We start from the raw sequence: 17376 nt of genomic DNA, 5'->3' as shown, positions 1-17376 counted from the left end.
TTAGTCCTAATATCTCAAGAAGGTATATTTATCCCACTTTTACAAATGAAAACACGCACAGATTCACACAAAACTATGGTTTAGAAAGGTTAAGTAACTTGCCTACGATCACAGAGGTAATATTTGGTTAAACAGATTTATCCAGGACTGTCTGATTCAAAAGCTTTGTCTCTTTCCACTATACCAAGTTACCTCCATTCACTGTTAGAAAGTAAGGCTCTTCCTTACACTATGCCAAAATAACATCACCCTTTATTCATAGCTATTCCAGTTATTTATAGCTCCTGCTATGCTCCTAGTCTCCGTTTGTAATTACTTGGGTACACATGGATTTACTTCTCCTGAGAACAGACTTGAGAAGAGAAACTGCTGTCCTATTCATCTTCCTGATCTTCCTTCTAGCAGCATCCAGCATAGTGTCTTGTAAACAGAAAATATCAAATCTTATTTTCTGAATAACAAAATAAGAGCTACAGACTATAGAAAGCCAACTGTCAAAACCATAAGGAAGAATTCCTTTAGTATGAGTACAAGTGAATAAATATGAAAAGTGAAATATGTTTTTCTTCCAGTTATCAAAAGAACAAGACCAACGCCTGCAAAGGGGACTGGTTAAAGGGCAGTAGGCCCTGGGCAAATAGGATGAAGCTTAGAGCAAGACCAGTACCTGTGGGGAAGGTGAGCGCAGGCGAGGGAAACTGCAAACTGGCTGATAAGGCAAAGAGCCGGGCAAGAGGAATAATGTTGTCTCTAAAAGGCTGTCCAGGCGTGGCCCTGACATAATGAATGCCAAGTATATGGACTAGTTCCAGGACATTCTGGCTAGTGGAACTAAAAGTTGGGCTAAAAGTTTCTTGTCCGAATTGGAGTACTAAGACCAGACTGGATCTTTTAAAGAGGGCACAGGGGTCTACTGCTCCAGAGGACAGAAGAAGCAAAAGCCAGGCTTGCCACACAGGCACTAGAGACATCAGCGGTTCCTTAGGAGACTGTTTTATAAGGCATTTAATCATTTTCCAATATAATAGATGAATCCGATGGGTTGAATTAGAAAAGAGACAACAGAATTCATTTGCCCTTCATGGATAGAAAGTTATGAAACTTGCAAATCTACTGTCTCTGTTTTATTCTCAGGGTGCTCATGAGAAGACTGCATCCTTGAAGTGGCATCCTTGCTCTACAGGGGTTCTGCCCCCCAGGAGACATTTGGCAGTGTCTGACGGCATTTTGGGTTGTCAGAGCTAGGGGTAGGTGGTACTCCTGGCATTTAGTGGGTAAAGGCCAGGGTTCTGCTTACCATCATACAATGCACTGGTCGGCTTCCCCCACACACACAACACAGAATCATCTGGCCCCAAATGTCAGTAGTGCGTGGTATACAGGCACCTTCAACATCAAGCTAAGCCCTCCCCAAGATGACCTGTTTGTTCAGAATGAAGTTAATAGTTAAAACTGGGATATTAGTTCAACCACAACAACAGAAACAGCAGCTACCATTTATTCCTACATGCTTAAATAAGCCAAACCCAACCTAAATACTTGCCCTATATTTCATTTAATTCCTACAAAAATTTTGTGGGGTATTATCATTCCCATTTTGCAAAGATGGAAAGGGTATAACTTAACAATAGCCACATGGCAAGTAAAAAAGTTCTTAACCACCAACACCATACTGTCATTTCCCAAACCAGTAATTATTGTGTACGGCAGAGGTATTTACAGGTAACTTTAATGAGAACAGGGTAATGATCTGAAAACAAAGAATCGAAGATCTGGAGACAGAGCATAATGACAGAGGCAGACAGCTAGAAGAGCTATCTTCAGGAACGTCGATGGCCATTCCAACTCCTTGGCACGTTCTTACCTGAGACGCAGTGAGGGAGCCGTAAAATGGCAGACCCAACCTGTTTCATGATTGCTAAACCAAAAGTAAAAAAATATTTGTAGAGGAATAATGAAGGCAATAACAAAGATAAAGAAAGATAAATAGATAAACAAGCAATGCATAATTTAATGTTACATCTATAAAGAATCTTTGAGATCAACTAGTTCCAGTGCCTTCATGGTACAAGAGTAAAACACAGGCCTTGAGGGAAGGGGAAAGATGACTCAGCCATCACCAAGAGAATGCTGTGGGCTGAAAACCAGGAGATTTCTCTAATAAGATAAAGGAGGTTAGCTTATATTTAGAAAGGATTCATAGGTTCCAACTCTCTTTTAAAATGGGTATTTTCTATAAAATTCAATGCTATTATCACACCTATCAAGATTAACAACCATTCCTTCACGCCATCTAATGCCCAGCTCATTATCAAATTGCCTTGTTATATCAAAATGTCTTTTTAGAGTTGGTTTGTTAAATCAGGATTCACACATTTTGTTACTCTGAACTACAGCTTGGACAGGAAAAGCAAGATAACTATTTAATCCTTTTCTTTTACTTTCAATTTAAGAGCAAGGAACTGGTGTCTTAAGTTACTTCCAATAAAGTTTATTTCCAACTAAACTGGAATCAAAAACCAAAAAAAATTTTTTATAAAATATTCAAATAAAAGGAAAAAGAAGATATTCTGCAAGAAATCCAACTAACATGTAAAGAGCATTAATCACTGACTTCAGATTTGTCCAGGGATACAAAAGTCTGAAGATCTAAGACAACCACTGACCCTCAGAAGGAAAGGAGTATCTGGTCAAATGTTGTCCCTTTGATAAATCAATAGAAAGACCTGTTCAGAGCTTCAGTGTCTTTGCAAAATGACTACCTTTATACTTCAAACATGACTTGAAGGCAAATCTCAAACTGAGGTCTGACTTTTAAAAGCTATACTTAAATAAGTTGACTAAGTATGAATAGTTAAAATGGCCTGTGAATACCACAAGTTAATTGGAATACCCACACAGACGGTTGTGATGTGAACAAATCTCTTTCTTCAATTAAATGAGCAGGACAAAATCACAGGTTGCAATATTAATTTCAGGAAAAATTAACCTGAAAAGTACTTAACAGAAGCCCAAGTGCCTAGCCTCGTTGATTCAGGTCTCTGAAGGGCCACCCCAGCTCCAGAGACACTTGTGGGATTGGCTGAGGCCTCTGCTGCAAACGCATTACAATTGGACTCTCCCCTCTGCCCAATCCTCTTTCCACCCCCCCTTGAGGTGCTGATCCTGAGACCACTCCCCAATAAACTCCTTGCATGCAAATCTGTCTTAAAGTCTCTTTCCCAGAAAACCTGACTTATATATTGTATGACTAACACTGTAACAAAGATGAAAACAAAAAATTAGATAAAATTAGCCAGGTGCTGGGTTCATTTCCTTTTTTCCATTTCTTGCTTTTGAAGAATCTTGTCCACCTGTCCTTACTAGAGAACAGGGTCCTATTCCTTGCTGTGCCCTCTAAGGGGCCTGGGCTGGCAGCCCGCGCCCCCGTCCCGTAAGACCCCTCCCCCCCACAGGCAGACACCCTGCTCTCCCGACACAGCAGGGGGCGCCTCGGGCCCTAGCTCCTCCCCCGGGGTCCTGCCCCTGCACTTCTCCAGCCTGGTTCCTTCAGTGCCTGGCCCTGAGTGACCGTGGAAGGAAAGGAAGGAGTAAAGCAGAGGAATCCATCTCTGAGAAGCTGCTCCCCAGCTGGCCTCCACCGGGGAGCTTGAGTCCAGGAAGCAGGAAGTGCTGGTTCTGAGGACAGAGACATGGGCCCTCCCGGCTGTGTCTTCCTACTGTCCCTTCTGCTGGGTGAGCTCCTGGGGTCCGGAGGGGAGAAGGAGTTTTGGGGCTCCAGAAGTCATGCTATAGAATAACAGGCCACTTCACCCACAGGCTCTTATGAATAGTGTGCCCTGACAGGATTTTTCTATATGCCAGGCACCTTTCCAAGTCTCTCAGATCCAGTAATAAACAAAATAAAGATCCCTGCCCTCATGGGTCTTAAAATCAACGCACATATTAAACATGTAAATTATACAGCTCATTAGAAAGTCATAAACACTACGAGAGGAAAGGGGTATCTGGAGTGCAGGGACAGAAGGCGTGCTGTAATTTTAAATAGGGTAGGTTTCATTAGGAGGGAGTCCTTTGAGCAAAGCCCTGAAGGAGAGGAGTGATTCAGCGAAGAAGATCTCGGAAAAGAGCATTTCAAGCAGTGGGAACTGAAGTGCAAACACCATTCAGTGATTTCAGGCATAAGCCTGTTCATTTACTTTTCTGACCCACCGTGATTTAACACCAGGGTAGGCTCAGAGGAGCCAAGACATAATCAGGGGCAAAACAGAAAGAGACACAAATACTGCAAAATACCAATTCAGTTAAAAAAAAACAGGTCAAAAGTGAACAGCTTATAAACCTCAAGAGCATCTGAAGGCATCACTGTAGTTACAACCTATCATCTTGATATTCCTGATGACAACCTTGAATCATCAAGTAAAAATGAGATTCTGTTCCATGTATGCTGCTAAAGAAGGCAGGTAAGTATGTAATAATTATCAAGATTCCCACTAATGGGTAAACATTTATACTCATAAAAATTTGGCCTTTAACACCAATCTGAGGAATTTAAGTATGTGGCAAGCTCTGTTCAGTGAATTCAGATAGGATGTGTTATGATATAGTAATGACATGGTGTGTCTGTCCTAGGGTCTTGCCCATGCTCTTCTCCCAAAAAGAAAGACCTGCAGTCGGGTGAGTGGTTTCCCCGAGGACCCAAGACCACTGGGCTTGGAAGGCGAATCGGATATGGAGGCTGGGGAGGAGTCAGGTCCTGGGAATGGATGGGAGTTTGGGGATGATGAGAAGATGGGACAACACCCACAACCACTCTGCCCTCTCTCCTCTTTCTCTAGTGTGTGGACGACCTGTGTACTCAGGCCGCGTTGTGGGTGGCCAGGAGGCTGTCAGGGGGCACTGGCCTTGGCAAGTCAGCCTGCACTTTGGGGAGACCCACATCTGTGGAGGTTCCCTCATCAGTGAGCGGTGGATACTGACGGCAGCACACTGCATAAAAGCGTGAGTTCTCGCTAGTGACTAGCACACAGATAGGGTCTCAATAAACATGTGAATGACTTCATGAATGAACCAACAGACAATGAAAGTGGCAAGATGGATCAGCAGAAGGAAACCCTGGGTCACCTTGGTCTAGGGCCAGGACGTAGAGCTAGAAAAATAAATAATGGAAGGAGGCACTGTATTAGAACCTTTTCTGACTTTTTGCCAAATTACTTCCTAAACACCAGTGAGGGAATTTTGTCTTAAGCTTTCTTGGGGTCATAAACACAAGCCAAGTTTTCTGTTAGAACGACTGTTGTGCGAGAAGCAAGGTGCCACGTGGTGGGAGCCCTGGGGAGAGGCCCATGTAACACTAATGCTTCCAGCCAATAGCTAGTGAAGACTAAGCCTGCTAACATACTCGTGAGAGCCTGGAAACAGGTCCTCCCGGGGTTGGCCCTTGAGAAGACTGCAGCCCGCCCTCACTGCAGCCTCAGGAGACCTTGAGCCGGAGGCTCCCAACTAAGTCACACTGGATTCCTGACCCACAAAAACCGTGAGACGAATGTCAGTTTTAAGCCTCTAAACTTTGTGGTGACTTGTTATTCAACAATAGAGAACTAATATATACGGAAATCAAATAAACAGGACTTTTCCGTAACACCGATGATCGCTCAAAGAAAATAGAGTAGTAACTTTAAAATACTGAGAGAAAATTATTTCCAACCTGGAATTCTACCCATATAGAAACTACCGATGGAGTGTGGGGGCAGACATAAGACATTTTCAAACATACAAAAACAGCAAAAATATTACCTCTCATGCACATTTTCTCAGAAAGCCACAGGAGAAAGACCTTCACCAAAATAAAATGGGGGAAAAACAGGAAAATATGGGATCCAGAAAAAAGGGGACACAACATAGAAGAGAATATCCAAGAAAACCATAAAGAAAAGTGCCAAGAACCTGTGGAAAGGGAGGGGGGTGGTAGATGAGGGTAAAAGGGATCAAATATATGGTGATGGAAGGAGAACTGACTCTGGGTGGTGAACACACAAGGGGATTTATAGATGATGTATTACAGAATTGTATACCTGAAACCTATGTAACTTTACTAACAATTGTCACCCCATAAACTTTAATTTAAAAAAAAAAAGAAAGAAAAGTGCCAAGATTGGAGCAGGAGGGCAGAGAGCACAGACACAAAGAGTACTGGGAGAATGTTGATAGATTTTAACACACTGAGAGATTTGCACTCTGGCAGAGAGTTTGGGGGATGCATGATGAGTTCATGACAGGTACATAGAAAACGATGATGACAAAGAAGTGAGAACACATTATTAACTCCAGGACAAGCAAAAAGTTTTATAGTGTATTCAGAAATGTATTCAGAGTACCCAGGATGGCTTAGTAGTGAATAATGGTTACATCGTCATAAGAACACTCACAGTAAATCCTGATCTAACAAAGTTATATTACTAGGTTAGGAGGATGGTGAAAAGGAAGCAAAAGGTTGGCAGCAATTGTTACCTCTGTCCTCACCTTTCACAGCAGGAATACAATATTCTAAAACTGAAAGAAAAACTTTAATAGCAATAAGTAGGATTTCTTGAAAACACTAGGGAACATGAAAAGAAATAGCTAAGAGTTGAAAGTGATTGCCTTTGGATAGTGTGAATTGAGGGCAGTAAGCAGGGCAAAGAACTTTTGTTATTTACTTTGTACATTTTATCAAACTACTTGACATTTTACATGGTACATATATAACTTCGGTGGTTATACTTTGCTTTAAATTGTTATTTAGAAATAAAGGTCTAATGCTCAGAAATCAAAACTGGCAATAAGAAGAGACGAATGACTATTAAACATGCAGGTGATGGCTGAAACCATGGAGAATGGGAGAAGTGACCAAGAAAACCAGGAAGAAAACACAGGACAAAACTGTGGCCATAAGCATATAAGAGAAGACCACAGAAGCAGTAGACAACAAAATAAACAGTAGTCAAGGAGGGAGGGAAGGAGAAAAGGAGACAAACCAACCCTAGTCCAAGCTGGAAGCAGACTAGTTAATTCCAAGTCTGTTACCCTCCTTTATTACCTAGAGACTTCCTACTACACCTAGGCAGTTAGTTCTGACCCAGCTGTAGTACATAAGCTGCTCCCCTTTATTCTCCTCTTTCTCTCCCCTTAGGACCTGGATTCCTTTGTTATATACTGTGTGGCTGGGATCAATTAAAATCGGCTACTCAAATAATGGTGTGAAACATCATGTGTCCAAAATCATTATCCATCCTAAATTCCAAGATGTAACTGCAGACATCGCCTTGTTGAAACTGGTCTCCAGAGTCACCTTCACTTCTTTCATCCTGCCCATCTGCCTGCCCAGAATTACAAAGCAGCTGACGATTCCTGGCTCTTGCTGGATGACTGGATGGGGAACAGTTAAGGAAAATGATGGTAAGAATGGGTAGAGAAAGGGGTTGTTTTATACATTGCCCTCTTGTACTCCACAACATTCACATTCTACTATGTTTCCCCGAAAATAAGACCTAGCCGGACAATCAGCTCTGATGCGTCTTTTGGAGCAAAAATTAATATAAGATGGGATCTTATTTTACTATAAGACCGGGTATAATATAATATAATATAATATAATATAATATAATATAATATAATATAATATAATATAATATAATATGATATATATAATAAATGTAATGTAATACAATACAGTATAATACCTGGTCTTACATAAGACCAGGTATAATATAATATAATATATAATAGCAGGTCTTATATAATGTAATATAACATAAGACCCAGTCTAATATAAGACCAGGTATAATATAATATAACATAATATAATACTGGGTCTTATATTAACTTTTGCTCCAAAAGATGCATTAGAGCTGATTGTCCAGCTAGGTCTTATTTTCAGGAAAACACGGTAGACACATCATTACTAAGGCAAATATTTTTCAACAAAAGCAGATCAGCCTATTGATAATATCTATAAGTCTTCAAATAAAACGTCTTTTTTGACATTTATATATTTACTCTTATATTGTTTATTTACTCTTATGTCCTGCCTAGAATCTAGCTACAGCTGCAAGAGCAGATACTAACACTTTAAACACATGACTACCTCTCTGAAACAGAGGTTAACAAACTTGATTTAAAGTTTGGAGAGAGTCCAGTGTTTCTTCAATCTGTTTTTAAAGTATTATGTCAACTCCTTTCCAGTATGGAGTAAAGACAAAACAGGAAATGATCTGGGAGCAGAAAAGTGGGGAAGGAAAAAGTTTTAGAAGACTTTAGAATACACACATCTTTCCTTGAACAAAATGTATCTGAATTTCTCTTTATTTGGAACATTAGGAACACCCCACATTGGTACATTAGAAAAACCTCACACAAACAGAAGTAATTTTGAATTATCCATTGTTTTAGATTAAGTGTACCAAAGAAATTCTTCTACTAGCCAAATATGATTGGAAAGTGACTGTATTCTGCTTTTTTGGATTCCCATTCAGAAATTTGACACATCCTGACTGAATGCTGCCCCTGTACCTTTCCAGATGGCTTTTCCTTTCATTCCTGTCTGTCTCTACAGATGATTTCACTTCCACCCTCCAGGAAGCAGAAATACCCATCATTGACCACCAAACTTGTGAATATCTCTACAACCCAATCCATTCCGTATTGCCAGAATTAGAGCCAGTCATCAAGGAAGACATGATTTGTGCTGGTGATACTCACACAGGGAAGGATAGTTGCAAGGTTAGGCTTTGCTCTTGAAATTTTTTAACATGAGATGTTAATATGGATCCAGGTTTTCCTATCTGTGAAAAAACAGTGGATTAGGAATCAGGAGACAAGGGTTCTGACAGTAATTGTGTTACCATGGACAAGTCACCTAACCTTTATCTGTGAATTTATTCTCTTCAACTCTTCAACTGTTGATCTGGAACAATGCCAACCACTGGTCATTGGGTTTTTATAAACTTGTAAATTTTTATAAATATATTAAGAAGTCGATACAGAAATGTCAACTTTTTATTTTTTTCAAGTAATAACATTTCATTCTACACTTAAAAGATGTCATTCCATTGTCTCCTGACCTTAACTGTCTGATGGAAAATCAGCCATCGTTTGTGTCTTCTTCCATTGAATGTGACATGTTGTTTTGTTCGGACTGTTTTCAATTTTCCTTCATATTTGATTGTTAGAAGTTTGATTGTGCTAGGTATGATTTTCTTTATATTTATCCTATTTGAGATTCATTTGAGTTTTTCTTTAATCTATTCTTTTACCTTTTATCAAAACTTAAATTTTTTCATTCATGATTTCTTCAAATATATATTCTTCCTCATTTCTCTCTTTTCCTCTTCTGGTTGAAACCACAAATTTATAAATTATACCTTTTAATATTTTCACACAGTTCCTTGAATCTGTCCATTTTATTTATTTACTTTTTCTTCTTCAAATTGGATATTAAATTAATCCATATTCAAGATCATTGCCTTTCTCCTGTCATCTATATTTTTCCTGTTTCAAATATTTTATTTAGTTCTAGAATAACCATGTAATTTTATTTCTTCTCTCTCTCTCTCTCACACACACACTCACACACACACACACACAAACACACATTTTTCTATATCTCTCCCAAGATTTCCTATCTGTATATTCATTATTTGCAAACTAAACAATGAGACATGGCTTCACAGTCACTAGGGTGGCTACAATCAAGATAGATAATACATGAGTTGACAAGGATGTGGAGAAATTGGAACCTTCATACACCTAGCAGGAATGTAAAACGGTGCAGCCACTTTGGATAATTTCATACTTCCTCAAAAGGTTTAGGTACAGAGTTACCACCTGACCCAGGAATTCCACTCCTAGGTGTACACACACGAGAAATAAAAATGTATGTCTATATAAAAACTTATATGGACACAAATGGCCATAACAGCATTATTCATAATAGCCAAAAAGTGGAAACCCAAATGTCCATCAACTAATGACTAGATTTAAAAAATGTGATATATCCACATAATGGAATATTATTCAGCCAAAATAGGAACAGAATACTAATACATGCTACATACAACATGGATGAACCGTGAAAAGAGTATGCTAAATGAAAGAAGCCAGACATAAAAGGTCACATATTATATTATTCCATTTATACAAAAATGTGCAGAATATGCAAATCCAGAAAGTAGATTACTGGAAGGCCTAGGGCTGAGACGGTTGAGAGGAAATGAGAGTGACTGCTAATAGGTATGAGGTTTCTTTTGGGGGTGATGAAAATGTTCTAACGTGGGTTGTGGTGATGGTTAAAAACATTATAAATAGACTGAAAATCATTGACTTGCACACTTTAAATGGGTGAATTGTATGTGAATCATAACAATAAAGCTGTTACAAAAAGAAAAAGCAAGATTGAAAGGCATACCACCACATACTATCACTATCATTTTATATAAGAAAGGATTATTTTTACACTAAAAATAGGCAATAAGAACCTAAGAATAGAAAATTACGGACAATTCATTCAATTGAATAAATTTAACTTTAGTGAGAAAACTCATCATATTATTATTTTTAATATCACAGATGATTATTTTTTTAAACTACTGATATATTTAGCTAAGTAAGATCTCTGCCAATTTCAAATTCTATGATTCTAGAACACTCGTGATCTCCCCCTAATGCAGTAGGAAGTTCAGATCCCTCTATAGTTCTATAGCTCCCCTGGCTCCACTGCCCCATTCTAAGGAACTCTCCACCTCTCGTAACCACTCTTCTTTTCATGGTCCCTTTTCACTATGCTCATATCCTGTATCTCTTCCTTAGGGCGATTCTGGAGGGCCTCTATCATGTCATATTGATGGTGTATGGATCCTAATAGGATTGGTAAGCTGGGGAACAGAATGTGGTAAATCTCTTCCTGGAGTCTACACCAATGTGACCTACTACCAAAAATGGATTAATGCCACTATCTCAAGAGCCGAGGTTTGGGGGCCAACAATCTGGACTTACCTGACTTCCTGTTCCCTGTTGTATTGCTCTCTCTGGCTCTCCTGGGACCCTCCTGTGCCTTTGGGCCTAACATCTTACTAGGAGAGTGGGCAGCGGAGCTGAAACCACTGGCCAAGTACAGGGCTAGGAAGGGGATGCATGGGGGAATAAGCACCGGGGCGGAGAACTCCCAGGACAGTCACTGGGAACTCTGGATAACTTCATTAAAATAATTAGAAATGATTCTGTTTTGAGGTTTTTGATTTTGGAAGTATGTCTTAGTGGTTGTAATGTGAACAGCTGAGAAATAAGGTGGCACTTCCATGCATGGTATTCTTTGTCCCTGACCATGCATCTTGCAAGGCAAGAAGGATGCCTTACAGGGTTTCCGGGCGGGAATTCCTTCCCCCCATTCCTGGGATTTTTTTTCGCTTTCCTGTTGCCAAATCCCGAGAAAAGTTGGTAGGGAAATCGAGAAAATCAGTTCCTTGAACCCAGTAATACCCACAATGGGAAACAAAGGTATTACTCACAATGTATCTCTTAGACATTTTTCCTATTTATCGCTATCTAAAGTTACATTGTGTGACCACATTACATGCCACCAGACATGCACACGAGATACCAGAATCAGATATCTCATGACCAGCTAATTTTAGCTCTTGTAAATCGAGCACATTTGATCATGGAGAACAGAAAACAGTCTGAATTTACACAGAGAATTATTCATTTTCACAACCCAGGATTTGAATTCAATGTCATCTTCTGGTGAACTAAGGAAATCTAAGGTAGTTTACCTTAATAAGACATTGTAGTCAAATCTTGGGTTGTGAAAGTAATAATTTCTCTGTGTAAACACAAATGGTTTTTTGTTCTCCACGATGAATCGTTTCCACAAAGTGACAGACGATACTACCAACCACCTTCGATCAGTTTGTTTGCAGCTGACGATTGTGATGTATATGAGTGTTCTTGGCTCTCTCAGCTGCTGTGGGTAAGTCAGTCTATTCAAAAACTTGTACGGCTAATATTTTATTCCAATATTACAATAATTTCCAATCTCATATCGTAATGTTTTGCAGCACTTTTTAGCTATGAATATTGACAGCACAATATAGGTCTTTTTAAATTTTTTCTTAATGCTTTTAAAGGAAATAAAATTTGAATTGGTTAAACGTAGAAATAGAGATCTTGTGTGTCTCACAAAGAACTTGAGCAACGTTAGTTGTCTATGTGAGATGGGAGAAGATGGATTTTTTTTGCTTTGTCAAGTAAGAATGAAATTGCATGTTTGGCGAAGTCATTAATGGAAAGACTTTTTAAAGGAACATTTACAGCAGAAGTTCCAAGAGAAGAAATAAAGGATATCCTTACAGAGAGTTCTGAATCTGATCTGAAGTGTGAATTGACTAAAGCAATATCAATATCGACATCAAAGCCTAGCCCTATGCATGCAGACAAAATTATTTGCTTCTCTAAGGAAGGAAATGAGCTTATATGAAGCAACGCATGTCTCTCACTCCCAACTTGAAGATGCTTTTAGGTGCGCTCATAACAATTCGACCAACGTCTACAGAAAATGAAAGAAATTTTTCCACATCAAGTATATTTGTTACAAAGCAAAGATCATGGTTGTCTGATCGGGCAATTAATGCTCTATGTTTCTTAAACTTTCATTTTAAAAATGACAAATAAAAACTATTTGAAGTATTTTTTAAATTTTCAAACGAATAATATTTGCTTTTGTTTTCTATTAATGTTTAATAAATAAAATATTTAAATGAGAGTGGGACTGTTAATACATTGTGTGATATATGTAAAAAGTCACTGTATACTATAAGGTTTGGTTAAAGTTTTTATTAATTACATTGTTTATATTTTGAGAAAACCTGAAATACAATAGAAACCTAACCAAAATGATACTGTAGTGACACCTGTTTAGCGCTCAGGGCAAGAGATGCACTAGTCATGAAATTCCAGTTGACTTCCATTTAGGAAATTTTATTTACTCAAGTTTTGCGTCGACCTTTTACATATGAGTGTCTCGAAACCTCTGAAAGACTGTGCCCGGGGCCAGGAACCCCAGTGGCTCCACCTTTTCTACAGTTTTTCTGTTTATTAACATTTACTGTTACAGCCATTATTACAGCTCATCAGCAAAAATTAAATTAAAAAGATTATTTTGGGAATTCTCAAGAATTCTCGGGAAATACGATTTCCCGTTCTCGATTCCCGAAGGTTCCAAAATGTCAGGAATTTGGAAACTCTAATGCCTTATATGAATAAGAATTTATAGGCAAATCAAATGGCTACTAGAGAGGCAGACAAGAAATAATCTGAAGGCAAAAGTGAAGGTACTCAAGGAAATAAATTAAGAGTTCACTTCGTGACCATGGGTTGCAGTAAGGACTTCTTATCTGGCATATATTTTTTACCTCTTGTACTATCCTACGCTTTCCCTCTGTAGCAAGGTGCCTAATAAGAAATGCATTTATGTAGTTCAGCACTGTAATTTTCAGAAAATTTTCCTCTTTGAAATGCCAGTGTAACCTGCTACCAAAAAGGGATTAATGCCATGATCTCAGGAGCTGGAGTCTTGGGTTTCAATAATCTCGACCAATCCAGGTTGTTTAATGTCACTTCTATAGGAAAGCAGTTTAAATGTTTGTAAGGAAACGATTATATATCCCTTCCTTAACTAGCATGCTTCGTTTTGTTAAACAATCACATGACCTATTCTATTTCCTTCTCTGCCTGGGCTTCCAGGAGCTCAGAACTGAGTTTTAAACTTGATCTCAGTCATCATTTTTATCCTAGATTATCTGGTATCATTCCACTCATACCCCTTTTTATTTAAATCATCCTTCATTTCTCTTTTGAATGAACTTAAGTTTTATCACATCTGTGTAACTCAACATTCAAAAACAATTTTGGCGATAAATCAATACATTAATAGGAAGTGAGGGTAGGTTTGGAAACTTAAAATCTTTGCAACCCTTACCTTCACCTCTCGTCTGGATTGCCAGCATAGCCTTCTAACTGGTCCTTTCCCTCACTTAGACTCCTATGGTCAACTCCGTTTATTCTCCACAGTATTCTGGATAGTGTTCTAAAAATAAAGGTCTGTTTTATACCTTTCTCCCCCTCCCCCGTTTACAGCACTTCAACTGCATCTATCCATTGCTCATAGAATAAGGACCGAAGTCCGTAACAGGACCCACAAAACCCCATAGGATTTGACCCCCGACTGCCTCCTCAGCCTCATTAGGCCTCACTCCATCCTGCACTGTATGCTTTCACTTCCTCAAATGCTCCAGGCCCCTTCTCAGCGCTGCATTTTTGCATCTGCTTGTCCCTCTTTCCTGCTGCTTTTGCCCAGTTAATTCTTAACATGCCTTCAGGTCTCAGTTCACCCTTCACTTCCTTAAGGAAGGTGTCCCCAGCTCTCCTGACCAGAACAAATCTCCCTAATATATATTCTCACAGTGCGATGGAGCTCTCCTTCATAGGACTCCGCACAGCTGTAATTTAACATCCATTTCTGTAATTGTTTAATTAATGTACATTTGTCTTACCAAAATGAAGGTCCATGAGAGTAAGAATTTTTGTTTGACAATCACTGTACCCCAATCTCAATAAATATTTGTTGAATGAATGAATGAATGAATGAATGAATAACACTCAACCTCTTTGTCTCCTCAAATGAGAACCTGGGGGTTTTGTTTACTGAGGTAGCCCAAAATCTGGCACAGTGTCTTACACAAAGTAGGTTTTCAAGTATTAGTTAAACAAATAAAGGAAAAAAATAATGTTTCAGCTCCATTCTCTTTCTCATAAGGAACAAAGGAGAGAAAAGAGTACACAAAGCAGGTAAATTGAAAGGCTTCTCAGAGGCAAGAATTCAAGCTAAGCAAGCTCTAGAATGACACAGAAGGCAATGCAAAGTGGCAACTGAGAGAAATGAACAAGAGAAAGAGAGGCAAGGAAGGAAAATGGAGGCGAGAGGACAGACTAAAACAAGAACCAGAGACAAAGAAGAAGAGATAACCCACAAATGTATGAGTCAGGAGGACACAGCAAGAGGACATAAAATAAAGTCAAGAAAGCCAAAATACTTCCCCCTATCATTCCTCCAGACCCTTAGGAAGCAACTGTTCCACAGCATGGGAACAGGCAAATTTTTCTCATGAACCTAGAATTGAAACTTAAAACTTTTGGAAGGACCAGCCCGTTCAAGTGGGAAGAAGGGGCTACTGAAAGAAGAGGACCACATGACTTCACTGTCCTGGCCACTAGTGGTTCAATGTATCAAGATGAGAACCTGATTTAACAGCTGCCTAGGAGGTGGTGGGGCAGTTGGCCGAGCATCTTACCCGACAGATGTACTCAATACTTGACAACCCAACAGGTCCCTTCTCCTGAGAAGTCTGAAAGTCAGCATGTGTCCAACAGTATTAAATGCCCACCATGTTCCAGGCGCTGTTCTAGGCACTAAGGATACTGCAGTACATACAACACACTAAGCCTGGCTTCAAGTGTATAGTCCCGTGAGGGAAAGAGAATAGAACCAACTGCAAAGTAAATGTTTATTACAATGTCATATATAGGAAAGCCTGATAAAGTGGTCAGGGAAGTTTCTCTAAGGAGGTGACATTTTATAGAGGCCTGCATGAAGAAGGGCAGAAAAATGAAAAACGCTGGGAAAGACCATTCAAGGCAGAGAGAGCAGCAGATACAAAGACTCTGAGGTGCACGGATGCTGGATGTGTGTGAGGAAAAGAGAGGGCAGTGCTCGCACGCTGTGAGCAGAGGGGGGAGCCCAGCCCTTCCTTCTAAGAAAGAAACGGCAGCTGCTCCAGCCGGGTGGGCCTCGTTGAGATGAGAAGGCACTGGAGGGCTGAGAGCAGGGGAACGATGCAAGGATGGCAGAAGACAAAATCGCAATGCTACTACTGCTCACAGGAGTATGCAAAAGCCATGAGGGGGCTAGGATGGGAGAGGGTATTCAAATGGCAGCAGAGTTAGAGAAGAAGCAGAGAAGGAGAATCAGCTACCAATGTACCAATGATGACAACACTGGAGGGTTATGGTACCCTGAGCATCAGTAAGGAAGATTCTATGGGGCCGTGGGATGCTTCTTGTCTCCCCCATCCCTTAGAATAAGTGCCCCATTAATGGAGAGGAAGAAAGGCAGAAGCCCACGTTTCCTACCATCTACTTTTTAAATTCATCACTAAGACACCTACCGTACTCCTATTTGTTTTTTCTTCTCACCCAGACCGATGTTCTTCTCATTCCTTCATCTCATTTCCACCTTAAGGCCTTATTTTATCTGCCCTTTGTACCTGGAATAGCTTTCGCTTCTACACCTCCACCCACTCATTTCTCTCCATTGACTGGAAAAGGAGGCAGTAAATATCTGAAAACCACATGGAAAGCACTCTAGAAAATGGTTTTTAAAATTAACAGGGAATGGGCCAACTATAGTATGTGAATTGTATCTCAATAAAGCTATTTCTAAAAAATGAACAGGGAAGTTTTTCTCTCGAACAAAAAATGACTAGTCAGTAATGTATTATATTTAGAGCTCTCTAAAGATTTAAATAATTCTTGTAATTGTGTTTGGGAAAAAAAGGCTCAAACTAACTACATACATTTTCTATGTCAATTGCTAAAACACAAAATGTAAAGCTTAACCCAATACATGAGATACAGCACCTGGTAACACATTAACTGGAGGAAAAGAAAAATCGATAAACATTTGTATTCACAAAACTAAAATGTCAAGCACTTATGGTAACAAATTTAATCATTGATACCTCAACTGACCAAATAAGGAGGAAATAAATAGGGACACCTTTATACTCTACAATGGAGGGGGCTCAACAGCATTTCTGCCTTAAAAATCAATTTTAATTTGCAGAATACTTTATTCCTTGGAATATCTGATTTAATATGCTCCAATCTTCATTTTCACATCTTGAGGAATTTTAATTAAGGTAGGATTTGCTAAGGCCACACTTAACAAATAAAGCTTTACACTAAGGCTGCTGAAAATCCAATCAGCAATTTTTCCCTTAAAAGTGGGGGAGGAGTTATACAGTTACTGCTAGATCTTTTATTCATATAACAAATAAACGATTTCAAGTAATCATCCATTTTTTCCTTTTATTGCACTAAATTGTAGCGTCACCCCCCAAATGTGGGGACATTCCAGAAAAAGGATGCAAAATAATAAATGTGGATGTTATATTTTGATATATATATTTTTAAGGTTGTATACTTGTCTTATTTAATTTTAGAAAAAAGTGTATGTAAGTAAGGTGTACAACATAACAATTTGATATACATATACTTAGTGAAATA

The 17376-nt window shown here is 39.1% G+C and overlaps 2 protein-coding genes across 7 annotated transcripts in view; one reads left to right on the top strand and one right to left on the bottom strand.

Annotated features, from left to right (window-relative positions):
• SH3D19 (SH3 domain containing 19) overlaps window positions 1-17376 on the bottom strand; it is a 141910-nt gene that overhangs the window by 106959 nt on the left and 17575 nt on the right. The gene's annotated exons all lie outside the window — the stretch shown is intronic.
• PRSS48 (serine protease 48) lies at window positions 3563-11314 on the top strand. Its single transcript, XM_074338659.2, is given in 8 exon segments — window positions 3563-3735; window positions 4633-4677; window positions 4839-5001; window positions 7172-7437; window positions 8594-8760; window positions 10846-11010; window positions 11013-11108; window positions 11111-11314. Coding segments are annotated over 8 exon segments (1149 nt in total). The 5' UTR covers window positions 3563-3692.

Source organism: Rhinolophus sinicus, chromosome 15, assembly GCF_057876585.1.
Source record: "Rhinolophus sinicus isolate RSI-liver-muscle chromosome 15, RSI-T2T, whole genome shotgun sequence".
Lineage (NCBI taxonomy): Eukaryota > Metazoa > Chordata > Mammalia > Chiroptera > Rhinolophidae > Rhinolophus > Rhinolophus sinicus.
Note: the sequence above shows the minus strand (reverse complement) of the source record. Positions and strands in the feature narration are given on the sequence as shown.